Source organism: Hippopotamus amphibius, chromosome 9 (genome assembly GCF_030028045.1).
Source record: "Hippopotamus amphibius kiboko isolate mHipAmp2 chromosome 9, mHipAmp2.hap2, whole genome shotgun sequence".
Taxonomy (NCBI): Eukaryota; Metazoa; Chordata; class Mammalia; order Artiodactyla; family Hippopotamidae; genus Hippopotamus; species Hippopotamus amphibius.
Window position 1 is genome coordinate 129132511 of NC_080194.1, and position 17932 is coordinate 129150442.

Below are 17932 nucleotides of genomic sequence, written 5' to 3' on the forward strand. Positions count from 1 at the left end.
TTATTGCAACCGCTTTTCATCATTATAGGAATACTGTAGGCCAGGTGCACTTTCTCAGAGAAGGAGCCATTCAATGAATCCTCAAGCTCTAAGAGACATATTCCCGTTCCTGCTCACTCACAGGAGAGCGTTGCCTACAAACAGCATGATTAAAAGAAATAGGATAACTTTTCAACCTGCCATTCTGTCCCCTCCTCCAGGAACCCAAAGGAAAACGCAGGAGGAAACCAGGAAATGGTCAGGCTAGTTTGCATTAGCCTATGGCTTCTGTAACATGACCCCAAAATAGATGCAGGTACTCTGCAAAATGGGTGGCTACTTGGTCCAAATGTTTCAGGGATATTCATGTATTTAAAACACACTAATTACTAGATTAGAACTATATAAAATGTTTAATATTTCTTGTGGTTTTTAACCATATTTAATTTTTAAACTAGAAAATTCTTGTCTGATGAAGTGTCATAACATAACAACTGCCTTTAATTTTGGGGGGTACTTTGCATGTACCAGGCACTGTGCTAAGAGCTTCTCAGGCATAAAGATTCCCCGCCCCTCCCCCAAGGTTTACAAAAACGAGGATCATCTCATATCATTTATGCACAGGTTTGAGCAGAGTGAGGATGGAGGTGACTCGGAAATGACAAATGCTTCGAGGAATTTTTCATCTTCTGTTGGTGCTAGTGAGGCAGTTTGCCTCCAACAGAGTGACTATTGCAGAAGAGAGATACCACTCGTCCCACTAAAGTTTATCCACAACCTGGAGGATGCTCAGGGTAGATGTGTGAGTGTCTCTCATGTTTTGAAGGCTTTTGATTTAAGGAGGTTGGGGGGGGGGGCAGGGAGGAGTGTCCAGCTGAATTTCAGGACGTTAAGGAAGATAACCCTACAGCCGTGCTGGCCTTCAGCAGACAGATGGCATTATACATCTTCTAGATCACGGTACACATACGGCTGCTGGCACGCGCCACCACATTCACCACGCTGGGGACAGCAACACACATTTAACTAAACGCCACCATGGCGATCTGGGGACTGAACGAGGGATGGTTACTCTGGGGGGCGGGGGGGTAACAGATACTATACAACCCTGAGTCATCACCAGAAGGGGGGAAGTGCAAACTTACGTACACAGGAGTCTTCGGGATAAACTACAACGGCCTCTGTGCCACAGACAGAAGATCCACACTTAACGATACCGAAGACACAGATGTGTGAGTTTATGCAGCTCTGAACAAGACCATCGAAGCCAAGGGTGAGAGAGTGTCTGTGAAATACACAAATCGACATCCAAAGAGATTCTTGTGGCTCTCTGCCTGAGGGCCCTTCTGGCCTTTAACTCCAGAGATGTCTTGGAAATGGACTACAGTGAAGCTAGCAGAGGGACCATGAACACACGGACTGGCTACTCTCTGGGGGAGCCTGGAGCTCTGGGGTCGGGCCGGGGCTGTGATGGAGGCATAACAATAAAGGTGAACCGGTTATAAAGCCAGACTTCCTCATCTCTTGCACATGTCAATCTCGCTACGGTGCAGATGCATTCTTGTTTTATTTTGTCTGTGTCAGATTTACATGCATGCCATATTGCGTATTCTGTATTAGAGAGACCATTAGGCATTTCTTATGAGGAAATTACATGGTGGACTGGTCTTAATGGAAGCTGGGATATAGGAAACCATCACATCACCGTTGGCGTCCAATGCATCATTACTGCCAACACACCTGGCGGGCATGTCCAGGAGACTTGCCCTTTTATTGATTGATTTTTTTGGTTAAGGACTCACCTATCTGGTATCTGCCGTGCTCAGCACACACCTCACAAGATTCCATGAGTGGAAGACTATGGCATGGAGCCATGTGCAAAAGAACCAACAGAAAAGTACCTTCCCAAATCCTCTTCCTCTTTGCAGGGCACTATTGGACATCCAACATTTTACCCTCCGGAACGTTAGCCATTACGTATGTTTCCCTATAGATAAAACATTAATGGAAGGTTTTAAACATCAGATTCGATACTAGGCATTTTCTTGTACACGCGTCTATTGCTGCAGGAATTTAAAACCCGGGGGGCAGAGTACATATTATTCTTATTTGCAGCATAAGGCATAACATGCTCCGAGATATACACATCGCTGTGGCCTCTACTGTCCCTGGAACAGTATGATGCCGTCGACCTCAAGGATGATCGGAGATAGCTGTCATTCACTGCCTGGGACGGCAGTGAGTGTTTATAAGGGTCTGAGGGGCACCTCCCAATAACTAAGCGTTGGTCATCCCCGTGAGAGTGGAGGAAGGGGTTATCGGAGGTGTGGTCCGGCAAGAGAGACTTGCTGCGTTTGCTGACCTCCAGACCCTGGGGGAAAAGGGAGCCTTTGTTCCCCGAGAGTTTGCTTGAGGGGACGCTAAAGAGACTCCCGTACAAGTTTCCCTCCAGAAGCCGCTCCCTGTCCTTGAGGCTTATGCTCCGGGAGGGCCTGCTAAGGTCCACCTCCCTGGGTTTGTCGAGGATGTTATCGTAGGAATGCTGCCGGCTAATCCTCAGCTTGTTCTTTTGGAACTGGAGGGCACTGTTCTGTGCCCAGTCCTGCTGGTAGACCTCCTCCTGGGTGGCTGGGTTACCTGTCTCCTGAAGCATCTGGTCTTCGTCGATGTCGTAGAGGTTCCCCATCCGCAGGCAGGCGTCGCATTTGAAGGGGGACCTCATGGTGAAGTGGCCCGAATAGGTGGGCAGGTTGGACAGGCAGCTCCTGCAGTGCGTGGAGTTCTGCCGGTACCGGTCGCTGCCCTCGCTGTGGGGGGAGCTCTTGTCTTTCAAGGTGAAGTGCTTGGAGTAGAGTTTGTACTGGTCGTTGTTGGGCAGCCCGTCTTCATTGTGCAGGGGGTTCCTGTTCGTGGGCAGCGTGGAGTCCTTGCGGAAGCTGTCGCCATGGTCCTGGTAGGGGTCGGGGAAGTCCACGTTCTCGGGAAGGGCCATGTTTTCCACAAACTGGGGAGGATCGAGGTGGAAACTGGGCTCCTTCTCCCCATCGATGGTGTAGATCTTGTCCCTGGGGGAGCTCGCTTTGGTTTTCAGGTAGGAGCGCTCGACCTCGCTGCAGTCCTTGGGGTATTTGGAGGCCACTGACCTTTTGAAGTTGTCCTTGGCCTTGTGGTTCTTACTGTTGTCAGGCTCCCGGTGGCATGTGGCCCGGCTCGAAGTTTCTGAGATGTCCGAGTGAGCCACTTCCTCTGGCAGGTACCTAGGACTCTTTAGGGAGTGGGTCCTGTTCTCCACGGCTCCCTCATCCCTCTGGGAGACTGGGTTCTGGGTCAGCGAGTCTTGGCGTAGAGATTCCATGGATTTCTTCCAGAGCTGCCGGGGCCTGGAGTTCCCCTTGGATTCTGTGCTCACGGCCACCTCCACCGTGTTAGGGTTGGACTCGTTGAGAGTCAGAGGGTGCTGGCCCTGGAACACGTAGTTGTTGAGGTTATCCTTGTGCCTGTTGGCCACGAAGGTCTGCAGTTCATTCATGTTCTCCCCAAAAATGCTGTCTTTGCCCTGAAAGGACCTGTTGTCTGAATATATCAAGTTTCCCTTATCTGAAACCATGTCCATGATGAGGGAGCCTCTTTGGATGAAGTCGGCAGCTCTTTTGGGGGAATCCATCCTTGAGGAGTTCATGTTGGACAGGTTGGAAATGTTTTTGGCTGATCGGAGGAGTTTTAACATGTTGCTCTGGGAGCCGGTCAGATTGAAGTCTGGAGACTTCTTCTTTTCCTCAATGTGCACCCCGTGAATGCAGCTGTAAATGCCCTGTGGGGAGGAACACAAAACACCATCATCAGCAGCAAAGCCATGAAACCATTTCATGCCCGCAAAGGTGAGACAAGACCTTCTTGTAGGAGCCCTGGAGAAAGAGTGAAATCCAACCCGAATCCTGATAATGTTTCTTAAATGTATAAGACGGTGGCAAAAGCATCAGGCTTATCTTGTCTTTCTGGAGCTTTTAGATTATCTGATTTACTTAGATTATCAAGATTATCTGACACTTTTGCCAATAGTCATACATGGAGTTTGAGGAAAAAATATCCACTAATCCTCATATAACGACAAGGGTCTCCGCACCTCCAGATTGGCAAGTAAGGATTTGGTTGACCCTCCCAACACCCAGGTCACCAACTCACACTTTTATTAAAGTCTCCCAGGATCATCTTTGGACTTTGGATATCAGAGAGTCAGCTATTGACAAGCAAACTAAGTCAGCATAAAAGGATCACTAATCATTAATTCCTTTGGAGAATACTCCTACCCACACACTGAAGCTGTCAATCAAAGCATGACTTACAATATTTACCTGAAGAAAATAAAAACACGAAAAAAAGATACATGCACCCCAATGTTCACTGCACCATTATTTACACTAGCCAAGACATGGAAGCAACTGAAGTGTCCATTGATAGAGGAATAGAAAAGAAGATGTGGTATGTATACACACACACACACACACACACACACACACACACACACACACACACACAATGGAATAGTACTCAGCCATAAAAAAGAATGAACTCTTGCCATTTGTGACAACAGGGATAGACCTAGAGAGTATTAGGCTAAGTGAGATAAGTCAGACAGAGAAAGACAAATACAATATGATTTCACTTATATGTAGAATCTAAAACCCAAAACAGACACGACAAAACAAAAACAGACGCATAGAAACAGAGAACAAACCGGTAGTTGTCAGAGGGGAGGGGTTGAGATGAATGGGTGAAACAGGCAAAGGGGATTAAGAGGTAAAAACTTCCAGTTATAAGATAAATAAGTCATGGGGATATAATGTATAGCATAGAAAATATAGTCAATAACATTCTAATAACTTTGTATGTGACAGGTGGTAACTAAGCTTACTATGGTGATTAATTCATATGGTATAAAAATATTGAATCACTATGCAGTAGACCTGAAATACAATATTGTAAGCCAGTTATATACTTCAATTAAAAAAATCTAGAACAGTCTCTCCCAGCTCTCCTCCCCCACAACAAAAAGAAGACCTGAGACCCATGTGTGGTCAATCAGACGTTCTTTTCAAGGATAGACATAGATGGTGGGATGAAAAGACATCATATGGTTTGAACACCTGGAACTCCCTTCTTGGATGTTTCACTTACCCACTCGAGATATATATATATATATATATACACACATATATATGCATATACATATTCTCTGTGTTTTTGGCTGTATGAGAGTTTGTTGAGCACGGCCAGAGTGAGTTTTAGTTACTAGGAAGGATGGAGTGTTCTGATGACACAGCGATGTTGCATTTAAGTCCATCCAGAGAACTGAGGGACTGGGGGGCTCAGGGGCAGCTCACGTATAGGCACCCCCATCCGCACAGCTATCGTTTTCCACTCACTTTCTTCCTGTCTTAAAAATAACTGCTTACTTTTCCTTGAAAGTAACTCAGGGGCAGAGCTCCTGATTCACCATCAGTGGCATCGTGATTTCTGCTCCTCCCTTCCCCACTCCTGCCCCCACTTTGGTTGCGGTACCTAAAGGAACAACTAGGTGGAGGCTGCAGGATTTGACCTGGTCCTCCCAAGACTGATAGGGAGGCCAGCCCAAGAAGGGGTTTGTAAACGGGATGCGGGAGCTGCTGCTGACTTTGGCATAAACTAGTGGGGAGTTGCTGTGAGTGACTGTGGACTCTGATAATAGCGGCTCCATCGATTCCCCACGGTGGGGATGCACTGAACCTGCAGGGATGCTCACGGAACTGGAACAGCCTCAACCCGTTTGCGCTGCTGCATTTTTCTCGCAGTTTTCTAGAGACAGTCTCCACTCCGTCAGTAAACAGAACAGTAAAGAGAAGAGCCTACAGCTGTACGTTTGAGCTCCTCCTTCTCTGACCCCCCACAACCCCAGGCTGCACGGTGAAGGGTTCCCGAGGCCGAGGCCCTGGCATCGGCCCTTCCCACCTTCCTGCAGCCTTACCTTTAGTCTCCTTCTCGATGTCGCGCGTGGTCTGCTTCCCTGTTCCCTGCCAGGGAGCAGTGTCTCCTCATTGCTTCCAGGGCTGCTGGACGTCAAGACCATACAGATGCACTGTGTATTTCACGTAGCACAGTGCTTCTGAATCTTTTATGTTAACTTGTGCCTTCCCTGTCCAATTTAGTGATGTAATAATCTCATACATGACCTAGAGGGAATCTGCAACTATGAGGGAAAATCAGTGTGTCCCCTACATGTTTGAATCAGTCAGGATCAGAGCCTTTCCTTCCTGTTGTTAGTATTATGAAAACACTAATTTTAAATGTTTTTCTGACTTTGCAATTTTATGTTAATGCGCTCCCCTCCCCCATTTAGAGATTTTGAGAACTTGCTTCCACCCTTCGCCATCAGAGCAGTATGTTTGCAACCTGCTGAGATGAGCTGCTTGTCTCTCTTTTTGCCGGAGGCCCACAGAAGTGGCCAGAAAGCTGAGCTATGTTCCAGGAGCTGGGAGGATGGCTGCCGGCTGCTTTTTCTGATCCCTGGTTTTCCCAGGGATTCACACAACCCAGCTAAGGCAGTTCCCAGGATGACAGTGTTCTCCAGCTGATTTGACCCATCTTCCAGATGGGCTGAGGAGGAGGCAGGGTGTATATTACAGAAGGCCAGGAAGAGTCAGAGGCCTGAGACCCACTGGAAATGAGCCCCAGCTCCCTCCTTTATTCGCTCTGTGACCTTGGCTAAGTAACTACATCTTTTTGAGCCTTGAGTTCCACCTCTGTAAAATGGGAATTATACGCTCTAAGGTGGGTACGAGGGCAAGATCTGATAATACAAGCAAAACACCAGACACGGAAGGAGGTCCATAAATGCGAGCGGGCGAGCTGCTCAGGCATCCCCGACGTGCCCGTCCTGCTTGTCACCTCTCCTCGCTCTCCGCTCACACTAGCACAAGCACACAGTGCCTGTTTGATCAAAGCTGCAGGAAACGCGCGCTACCCTTCACTATCGCCAGTTCGCTCTGGAAAGCCACCGCGGCTTTCTGATTGGATAAGTTGCCCAAACCCTACCTCAGGAGCCAAATCCCTGGGCTGGAGTTTCTTTCTTCCTTGCAGAGTTCTCTCTTCCCTCCTTTGTCTTATTCATAGATTCCGGCTACCTTTTGTGGGCTGTGGAAATAATATGCCCTCTTGGCCCTTTGATGGGCTCAGATGAAATTAGCATTGAAGACTCACGTGCTGTTCCAGACACTTTGCTCTGTCTCCCCACCTGCCCCCTCTCTCACTGGGGCACTGCTGTCCTCCGTGGTTCCCTGGCACCTGGGCCCGATCCCTAGAGTGTCTGCTATGGTCTGGACGTTTGTGTCTCCACCGCCCCCCAATTCATATGCTGAGATCCTAGTCCTCAAAGATGATGGTATTAGTATTAGGTAGGCGCTTAGGTCATAAGGTCCAAAGTGGGGCCTTTGGGAAGAGTCCTCATGAATGGGGTGCATGCTCTTATAAAGGAGACCCCCACAGAGCTACCTCATTTCTTCAACACAAGGGGAAATCTGCAACCCAGAAGAGGGTCCTCACCCGACTATGCTGGCGCCCTGATCTCGGACTTCCAGCCTCCAGAACTGCGAGCAACACATTTCTGCTGCTGACAAAAGGACCCAGTCTGTGGTATTTTAGCCTGAATGGACTAAGACAGTATCTGACTTCTGTTCTCTGGGTCCCCATTTTGGGTCAGCCAGAAGCTGCTCCAGGCTCTCCTCTGAGCTCGTTGGGAAGATGCCACAGTTTCCACCTCCCTTGTCTCTGGCTTTGCTACGTCTCCCATTCCTCATGTCTCAGGAAACAACCAAAGTGGTTCTTTTTGTTGGTGACAGTGAGTATTTTTTTTTCAACATGAAAGGGACAGCATTTCGGAGAGAAAACAAAAATTAAGAGCATCCCGCAGAGGAAAGGACGTGTTTTTGTAAGTCGTAATAAACAGTGGCCACAGCTGTGGCAGACGCTTTGTTCTAATGTGAAATAAATGATTCTCTGAGCTCTGACCTTCACCCTTGGCCATGCCAGGACGGCAGGCATCTCAGGTTTGTTTTTGTGTCCCATGGGACACGGGGTGCTCTCTCCTCTAGGGAGGGGGAAACAGAAGTTCAAGTTCCAGCTTCTCAAGGCACAACACAGCAATGCTGTGCCTAGTTGCCCCTCCCCCACCCCTTCACCCCATCCCTCAAGATGCTTGGAACAGGAGTGAGGGGTTTAGGCCATTTCTCATAATGACAATCCTATCAACTTGGCTTCCTTAATGGTAACTCAGACAGACGGAACACTTCCCAAAACAAGCAGGATTTACAAGTAAAGGCAATTGTCTGCATTTGCTCATGGTAATCCCAGAATCATGTGGATATGGAAAGCCTTCAGTAACGGCAGAGAGAATTAGCTTAAAGTTGGCTTAATACCCAGCTATATCCATGCACGTTGTTATTTTTAAGCAGTTTGTGTGTTTAGATGCCATCAAGCTAATTAGGAAATATATATTTGCTTAGAACCCAAGTTTGGAGTACCACTGTATGGAGAAAATAAACCCTCCTGACTAAGCCCATGTGCACCTTCTGGATCTCTTAAAACCACTAAATACTAAGAATACACAAATTCCTCTTTAAATGATTATTTTGTGTTCCCAATAAACATTAGAATCTAAAACTAGATGATTCTAACCACATATTTTTCACCATGTTTCAAATCCTAATTTATTAAACTCTTTCAGAGTAAAAAAATTCCAAGGTGAGTAAATGGGAGAAATAGGAAAATAGATAAATAGATGGATGGATAGATGGATGGATGACTGATGGATTGATTGCCAGGTAGACAGATAATGTTACACTGTGTTGGCAGATAAGTGAATGATATCTGTACGTGCTTTTATTGTGATGCAAGTAAGTGACTAGCTTGTGTCGAACAGGGAAACATATGAGTTGTGTGCCCATATATGTTGTGTATTATGATTTGTATCAAATCTCTTGTGTTGCTTGTATTCAATGTTTGTTGCTTGTGTAAGAGTGTGGGCTCTGGCTGTTACTACACCACCTCGAGTCAAACCAAGGCTCCAGCAAGGCTTGGCGGCATTGGGTAATTTCTCTAACCTCATAACTTTGAGTTTCCCCAACTCTGGGCCAATGTCAGTACCTACCTCACAGAATTGGTTCGTAGGTTAAATGAGATGAGGAGTGTAAAGTCCTTATATGGTGCCTGGGACATATATGTGCCCCACAAATATAAGCATTTTCCTCAATTGTCATCATTATTGATGAATTCTGCCACATGTACCTGTTTATGGCCACGTGCACGTGCCCTATTGTGCAGCATGAAAAGAGGTCTTCGTGGCTTGCACACGAGTGCACTCACTACAGCATGTGTGTTCTGTGCTGTGATTTATGTTTCCTGCTTGATATGTGTGTTTCCTTGTGGTTCTTCATGCCTGTGTTTCATTTCAGGCTCTGCTGCATTGTACACGCTCTTGTGGCTTGTTAGATGCCTACACACACACACAACACAGCTTTGTGTGTAGATTTCGTTGTGTCACACATGACCTGTTGAAACACATGCAAACATCGTAACATCCCGCATAAGAATTTTAACAATGTCCTAGAGCATATCTGGGTGCTCGTGAGGAAGGCCACAGACTGGCTGTGTTTGGCCCACATGCTTTGGTGTTTTTCTATTTGTTTCAATGGAATTCGTTACTGGCATTTAAAAATCGAAAGGTTTCACATACAATCAGATGACCACTTTCTCCTTTAAAAACTGGAAGACCTGATCAGACTGCCCCTGCATTCCCATAAGACCATACTCAGCAGGCGTGGAGGACGACAGCCCCCTTTGGGTGTGGTGGGTACTATGCAATCTGTCATAGTCCTCCCATTCGCCATCGTTCCCTCCCCTTGAGCCCCAGGTTCAGCTGCTATATTTTAATTTCACTTCTGCTATTTTTCTCCTGCCTGGCCTGTCTTACCCACCCACCTTCCATCTCTAGCTCGCACAGTCATCTGGCTCGTGGACCCAGAAGCTGTATGCCCTTCAGACAAATCCACGAAGTGTTGGTGAGGGAGGGGAGGATGTGCAGACCCCCCACCGCTGCCCAGGACTCAAGAATCCCTGATTCTCTGGAAGCCCCGTGCTTTTCTGGACCTGTCTGCCACAGAGGGAAGCACCCGCCAGGGGTACTGACCCTGCTGATGGAGAAGAGCAGGCCCGGCCGGTCGGAGCACACGCCCGTGAAGCAGAAGCGCAGCTTCCAGTAGAAGAGGTGCTCCCAGATGAAGGTGATGAGGCTGAGGGCCATGGCGGCCGCCAGCATGTAGAACACACCCGCCATGTTGTCGATGTCCAGCTGGCTGCTCATCACCTCGTTCTTCTCGTTGTGGCAGATGCCCGTGAGCCACAGGGTCTCCAGCTCCTCCATCTCACCTGGACAGAAAGCAAGAGCCACAGGTGGTGAGAAGCAGGGCACACACTGCGGGGTGGACACCCCTGTGTTCGGATCAGACACACGTGACTTATAGCTGTGCAACCTTAACGTGAGTGGCGGAGCTCTCTTGGTCTGCGTTCACTTGCTTGTTGGGTGAAGACAGTGATGACAACAGCATCTATGTAATATCGTTGTAGGAGGATGAAATGAGATCATGTATAGAGAGAATCTGGCACAGCCTCTTTTTTTTCCTGGTCATTATTATTATAATGATTTTCTCTATCTTCACCCCCAACACCTACCTGAGCCTGGAACAGGATGTGGGATAAGCTGGCAGCAGGCTATATTAGAAAGACTTGCATTCCTGTTATGACTTCATTTACTAGTTGTGTGACTTCAGAGCCACAGTGATCCTGTCTGTGAAATGGGTTTAACAGTGTATATCCCCTCGAGTTCTAGGGAAGAAGATCAAATGAGCTCACATATGCAAAATTCCTAAATGTAGTGCCTGGCTCACGGTAAGTTCTCCTAAACAGTAGCCTTCATGGGTTGGTGTAAAGGAAGTGCCTAGCACAGTGCCTGCTACACAGTCATCCTCAAATATTTTCATTTCTTTTTCCTTCTTCCTTTAGAACATCCAAGATTATTCCCAAAAGTCACCTCAAGCAATGCACTTAAGGGCACGAAATGTTCCTTGAAAAGAAACATCTCAATAGCTTCTACATGGCCATTTGCAAACTAAACACTTTCCCACTTTGGCAGGCAACAAAAGAAGCAGGTGGGGTTTTCAATGGAAAAAAAAGTAGGCATGGAGGGCATTATTTTGTCTCTCTTTTATGTGCATTTTATCCAGTTGCCATTTAGGAGGAAATTCTCTGGTCTAAATATCTAGTAATTATACTGTCTAGCAATTCTCTAAACCATAGCACTTAGTCTATGATTCAGGTCTTTAAAAATTATCCTTCAGGACTTCCTAGGTGGCATAGTGGTAAAGAATCCGCCTGCCAATGCAGGGGACACGGGTTCGAGCCCTGCCCTGGGAAGATTCCACATGCCATGGAGCAACTAAGCCCATGTGCCACAACTATAAAATAAAATAAAAAAAAAAAAAAAAAAATTAAAAAAAAAATTATCCTTCAAAAACAGTGAAAATCAAGGAAGATGCATAGAATGTTAAAAGAAGAGTATGACTACATTGTGTGTATATATATAATACCTAAGATATAAAAGATAGGAGTATGGGATTAAGAAATACAAACTACTATGGATAAAATATATAAACAACAAGGATATATTGTACAGCACAGGGAAATATAGCCATTATTTGGTAATAACTTTAAGTTGAGTATAATCTATAAAATATTGAATCACTATGTTGTACACCTTAAACTAATATAATATTGTAAATCAACTATACTTCAATAAAAAACACTTGCAGAAAAAATAAAGGAAATACTCAAAATGTTTATTTGATTTTCTTTTGACGAGGTAAATCATAATTACTGCTTTCACATTGCCCTCTTTTTTTTCAAGATTTATGAAATTTGTGTGTATTGCTTATTGTTTCTTCTCACTCTTGAGTGATTTGGCTGAACATAGAAATCCAAGTTGACAATTATTTTTCCTTGACCTTTTGAAGAGGTCATTAAGTGTCCTTCTGATCTAGGTTGTAATGGTTGAGAAGTCAGCTCATAATCTATTTGTCATTACTTTCTATGCAATCTATATTTTCTCTCTAATTGCTTTTGAGAGTTTCATTTTGTCTTTGGTGTGGAATCTAGGTGTGGATGTGTTTTATTTGTTCTGCTCTGGACTCACTGTGATTCTTCAATCTCATGACTCATACATTTAATTCTGGAAAAATTTCACCCATTGTTGCTTCAATTATTAACTCCCCCATCTTATCTTTTTTTCAATTCATGGAGTTTATTGCTTAGAATAATTTTAGATTTAGAGAAAAACTGAGCAGAAAGTACAGAGTTCCCATATACTCCCTCTTTCCATTCTCCTTGGTTTCTCCTGTTAACACCTGGCATAATTTATGAGACAAATACATTATTCTTAACTAAAGGCCATAGTTTACATTAGGGTTCAGTCTTTGAGCTGTAAAGTTCAGCGGGTTTTGCCAATGTATCCACCACCACAGTATCATACAGAACAGTTTCACTGCCCTAAAAATCCCCAGCCCTCCAACTGTTCATCCCTCCCCACCCCTCATTCCACCCTCTGTCAACCATTGCTCTTTTAATTGTCTCTATAGCTTCGCTTTTTCCAAACATCATATAGTTGGAACCATAGAGTATGTAGCCTTTTCAGAAAGGCTTCTTTCTCCTAACAAGATGCATTTAAGGTTCCTCTATAGCTATCCCTGGCTTGATAGACCTTTTCTTTTTATCTCTGAACCAAACTGCATTGCATGGATGTATAGTTTGTTAACCCATTCACCTATTGAAGGACATCTTGGTTGTTTCCAAGTCTGGGAAATTATGAAAAAAGCCTCTATAAACATTCATGTTCAGGTTTTTACGTGGACATAGGTTTTCAACTCATTTGAGTAAGTACCTAAGGGCATTATTGTTGGATTATATGGTAAGACTGTGTTTAGCCTTGTAGGAACCTGCCAAACTGTCTTTCAAAGTGCGTGTACTATTTTACATTCCCACCACCGATGAATGAGGCTCCTGTTCGCATAACACATCCTCACCAGTATTGATTAGTGTGTCAGTGTTTTGGGGTTTGACCATTCCAATAAGGTGCGTAGTGGTATCACATTGTTTTCATTTGCAATTCCCTAATGACGCATGATAATCCTACCTTTTCTTCTTCTGAAAATTTTGTTTCAAATGTTCTAGACCTTCTCATTCTATCCTCCAGGCTATTAACTTTCTTTTCATATTTTCCATTTTTTGATTGTTCCATCCTGCAGCTAGCAGATTCCCACGGATCTATTTTCCAGTTCATTAATTCCCTCATTAGTAATATTCGGCTTTATGTTTTAATTTTTAATCTGTTTTAATGGTGACATTCATCTGGCTCTTTCAAAATTCTGCCTATTCTTTTTATCATAAAGTCCTACTCTTTTTTTTTATGACTTTTAAGACTTTTATACATTTAATAATTTCAAGCCTACATCCTTCCAGATTATTCTCAGCCCATACCCCACCCCTGCCACCTTAGCTCTTGGGATTCTGATTCTTCTCTTTGCCATGCGTGCTGACTCTCACGGTGGATTACTTCCTTGCAGTATCTGTAACTTTTTACTGTGAGCTAATCTTCACAGAGCTGTTCTCCCCCTAAACTCCACGGGGCTCGCAAACACTCCGGGCTACAGATGTGACCCTACAGAGGGTTTCTGGGTTTGCTTCTGCCATGGTGCCGGGGCCTTTCAAAGTACCAGTTTTTGTATAAAATTAAGTTTACTGTAATTACTGAACCATTTAAGTAACATACACTTAGACCTCCATACTCATTTGGGTTTTAATTTTTCACTCAGCTTCAAACGGATGGCAAGCTCCTTGTACTTTCTTTGCTTTGATGGACAGTTTTTTCTAGTCTCCTTTTCAGGAACTCATTGACTCACTGACAGTCTCAGATTTATGCGGTGATTTCATTTTCTACTCTCTTTGCACAGTTCAGGGCCCCCACAGAGATGTGAAATCCCCAGGCTCCACCCCTACTGCCTGTATCCCTGTAGGGACCTCAGCTGAAACACATCAGGAGAATATCCCATTCCCTCTGTTTCTGGCACTGAAGGATTTCTCTTTCTTTTGACCTTGGCTGTGCATCGTGGGCTTGTGTTATGTGTATGTGTGTGTGCTCATAGACACACACACACCCCTATAATCCTCCACTTTTATGTGTTTGTAGCATGAAGAGGTCCCATATCAGTTTTCCATTGTACCACCACCATCTATATGTGTACAACTTTTGTAATAATGGTTTTTAAAAAGCATATGTATTTATAGGAGAAAAAAATAGGAAATGTATGCCTTTATAAATTCTTCACCCACAAGGAAGGGTGCTGGTTGATCAGTGGTGCAGCCAAAGAGGTGGGAAGGGATCTCTTGATTTCAATTCCTTTCCTTCTAACGGCCTACAATGCTTTCATATCTCACAAATTTCACGGAACACTCAGCAAGATGACCTCACCGTCCATCCAGCACCACCATTGACTCGTCCAAATTCACTGCCCACTCTGTGCTTCAAGACTTACATGGCGGCTTCCTCTGCTCCCCAAAACACTAATGCTATCCCTCCAAAGACACTATGCGCTGTTGACTTTCACCCTCCCTTTGGAGTTTATGAGGACTCAGAAACAGGTCTTCTCACCACACGTTGTCAAATTCCCAGCACGTCTTCCCTTTGGTGTTGTCCCAAAGAGAGCCAGGTTTGGATGCCTGTAACAGAGTCCATCTCAGTAGAGGGAATATCATTTGGATTCCAATCAGGATGTAAATATAAAGATTTTTCCCCTGCCCTTTGCGCAAATACCTCTCTTTGGAATAGGTCAACTTGGTAAACCAGGCCCACATCCCGAAAGGGGAGCAAGTACACATTTCTCAACACCAATTACAACCTGCTCCAATCATTTTCCAGCCATTCATTTCCCGCCTCATGGTCTTTTCTACTAGTGCACGGAACTGTAGTTCAAATACTTTCTAATTTTGTTTTTAATTTACTCAAGTATATTGTAATCTCCTTCAGGGAGATCAGGGACCACGTTTTATGATTCTGGTATTTCTCATGGCCTGCAGCACGTAGTAAGCATTGGATCCATATTTTCTGCTCCTGTTTCTTTCCTTACATCTCCAGGCTTCAACTGGGTAGCATTGCAAAAAATAAAATAAAATAAAATAAAAAAAAGGTCTGATCTGTCGGGTGAGTTTTTCTGCCCCATAAATAGAGGAAATACAGAGCAAAAGGGAACTTACAGTGGCTTGAGAATAAAAGGCTGGGAAGTATGCACGTGCTTTGCTAAGGAGAAGCAGCAATTGTCATTTTTTTCCGGTGCCGCTCATTCCATGTCAGTTTCTCCAGTTACAAAGAGGCCATGGTCTTTGTCAATGGGATCTTGTGAAGTGGAGATGGTAGACAGGAATATTAAACGTCTTTCCTGAAGCAGACTTATTCTCGCTGGGAAGACAAAAGCTAAAGGCTCTCCTGGGGGCAGAGGGAGCCTGCACAGCTTTGTATTTGCAACCAGGGCTATACTGTCTTTCTCTCTCCACCAGACAGCACTGGCTTCCTGTGATGCTGAAAGCTCTCTCCCTCTCTGTTTATACCTCTAATGACAGGAAGCTCACGTGCACTTGAAAATGCCTTTGTATCCGTGAAAACCATGCCTGTTTAAAAGTTCTTCCTATAACTGTCTTCAAGGGAGAAGACATTGCCGGTCACACGTATATCTGCTGGCCTCTGAGCTCTGTGCCACCCAAAGGAAGGATGTGACGTCCTAAACACAGAGCGGGGCATCACAGCTTTCTCCCTTCCCAGCATTGCTGGGTAAAAGGCAGAGTGGTGGGGCTTCAAAAGGAAGGAGCCAGAAAGATGCAAAGTCTAAAAGGGACCAGGTGAGAACGACTGAGACTGCACTGTGCTGGGTCTGACACCCGCTTCCATTGGTTGCTTAAATGATGCCGCAAGAGGCTGCATGAAATGTACAGGATTGGTCAGACCAAAGGGACAGAAAGGATACAGTGTGGGCTCACACACAAACATGGGACTTCTTACATTATCCAGCCACTCACAAGGTTGAAACCATGGGTTTCAGATTTGAAAAAAAAAAGATTGAAGTAGACACATCCAGCAAATCACCAGAAAGAATGTTTCAGGTAGGAAATACTAGAATAAACTACGAAAGGGAGCACCCTTCCCCGAAGGGTTTAGGGAGCGTATTGAATCATCCCCTAAGGTCTAGACAGCCACAGAAGGTAGAATTAGGGTCAGACTGCCTGCCATCAATTCACCTTCAACACTCACTTCCCATTGGATCTTGGTTTCGACACTCTGCTTACCGATCCATCCACACATCCATTCGTTTATCTGTTTCTCTAGTCTTTTCATTAATAAAGTTACATAAATTCTATTTTGCTTCAGGCACTATATTAGAGTTTTCACAAATTAACCAGGCAGCCCTCTAATCAATGTAATGCAACTAGTGCCACTGTCCCACCCATTTTACAGATGAGGCACGGAGAGGCTCAGTCTCTCTGAGCTCCAGTTCTAACATCTACCAAACACAGCACAGCAGTACTTACCTACAGGAGTTTGGCTGCAGTTAAGGGAGACTGCCTGCATACAGTGCTTCGCACACCTTGGTTACTCAGTACGTATCGCTGGAGAGATGTTTATTTCCTGCCTGAAGCCAGGGAGCTGGCGGGTGGGGTGTATCACAGGTCCCTCCCTGAGCCCTTCCAATTCATGGCATCTATGATTCCAAGAATGCACATCCAGAGAGAAGGCTTAGCCCTCCAATAAGAACCTCTATGTCCAAAGTCAGAGAAATCAGTTCCTTCATTGCCTTTAAACTCATCCTTTGCGCTTCCAGAGGGACTGCAGTTGCCTTTCAGATTAGATTTCATTCCATTCTGTGAGGCTGTCTGACTGCTAAGGGGATTGCTTTAGGAAAGGATTTTATAGCATGCAATGTGACTAGCCTCCAGACTGCCTCAGCACTTCTGCCCCAAGGTCAGTTGCAAAAAGTCCATTTCGAACCTGTACCCTTCAGGCTTTGTCCAGAGCCAGAGAATTAGCTGAAATACATCTTCTAAAATCAGCCCACACATATACCCTTGCAGGCACACATCTACATATTTTTTTTCTTGGTTTCTGGCCAAAGCACCTGACCTTCGGCAGCGGTGGTATGGAAAGAAACAGGTTTTGAGAAACTGGGTTTGATGTTCCGTTTCATTTCTAGTCAAGGAGGCAAATGCTTTGGGGGTCTCTGAGACCTCATTTGGTTGTGCCTTACTCCTCACTCATTCATTCACTCACTTGTTCATCCATTGAAAAAAGAACATTTCTAAAGCGCTTAGCATGAGGTCGGCATCTCTGCATTTTCACAGTGATGAATAACACATAGTCTTTGGCCTCTACCAGCCCAGAGTCCTGCGGGAGAGACAGTCATGCAAACCAGTAATTATGGCAAAATGAGATGACTGAATTTGCATAGGGCTGGAGGCAGCAAGAAACATGGAATGTTTTGTGATCAGAGAATGGTTCAAAATTTGGGAGAAGAAAGAAGCCATCAAAAGAGGGGCCTGAAGGGGCAGGAGCCAGATGGCAAAGGGCTCAGCTTTGTGCTAAGGAGTTTGGGGGTGTCCTGGGAACAGCTGGGGCCATTGGATGAGACCAGCTGTATGCCTGGTGGACCCAAGATTCTTCACTTGCTGTCCATGTTTTTGCAGTCCCGGTCCGTGATCAGAAACCACATATAAGCTTGGCTGTTACAGGGGGGTGAGGGATGGCAAATTTGAACAACGGTGCTATCGTGTGCAG

The 17932-nt window shown here is 45.2% G+C and overlaps 1 protein-coding gene across 2 annotated transcripts in view; it reads right to left on the bottom strand.

Annotated features, from left to right (window-relative positions):
* Nucleotides 1-1993: 1993 nt before the first annotated feature.
* Nucleotides 1994-17932, bottom strand: part of GRIN2A (glutamate ionotropic receptor NMDA type subunit 2A) — a 383792-nt gene continuing 367853 nt past the window's right edge. Inside the window, exons 11-13 of one of the 2 annotated variants that reach the window (XM_057695722.1) lie at nucleotides 10196-10434; nucleotides 2621-3790; nucleotides 2257-2277 (exon numbers count right to left, since the gene is read on the bottom strand). In XM_057695722.1, the coding sequence (XP_057551705.1) occupies nucleotides 2257-2277; nucleotides 2621-3790; nucleotides 10196-10434 (1430 nt within the window). Of the gene's footprint in view, nucleotides 3791-10195; nucleotides 10435-17932 lie in introns of both variants that reach the window. The other variant, XM_057695721.1, reaches the window with a different exon arrangement.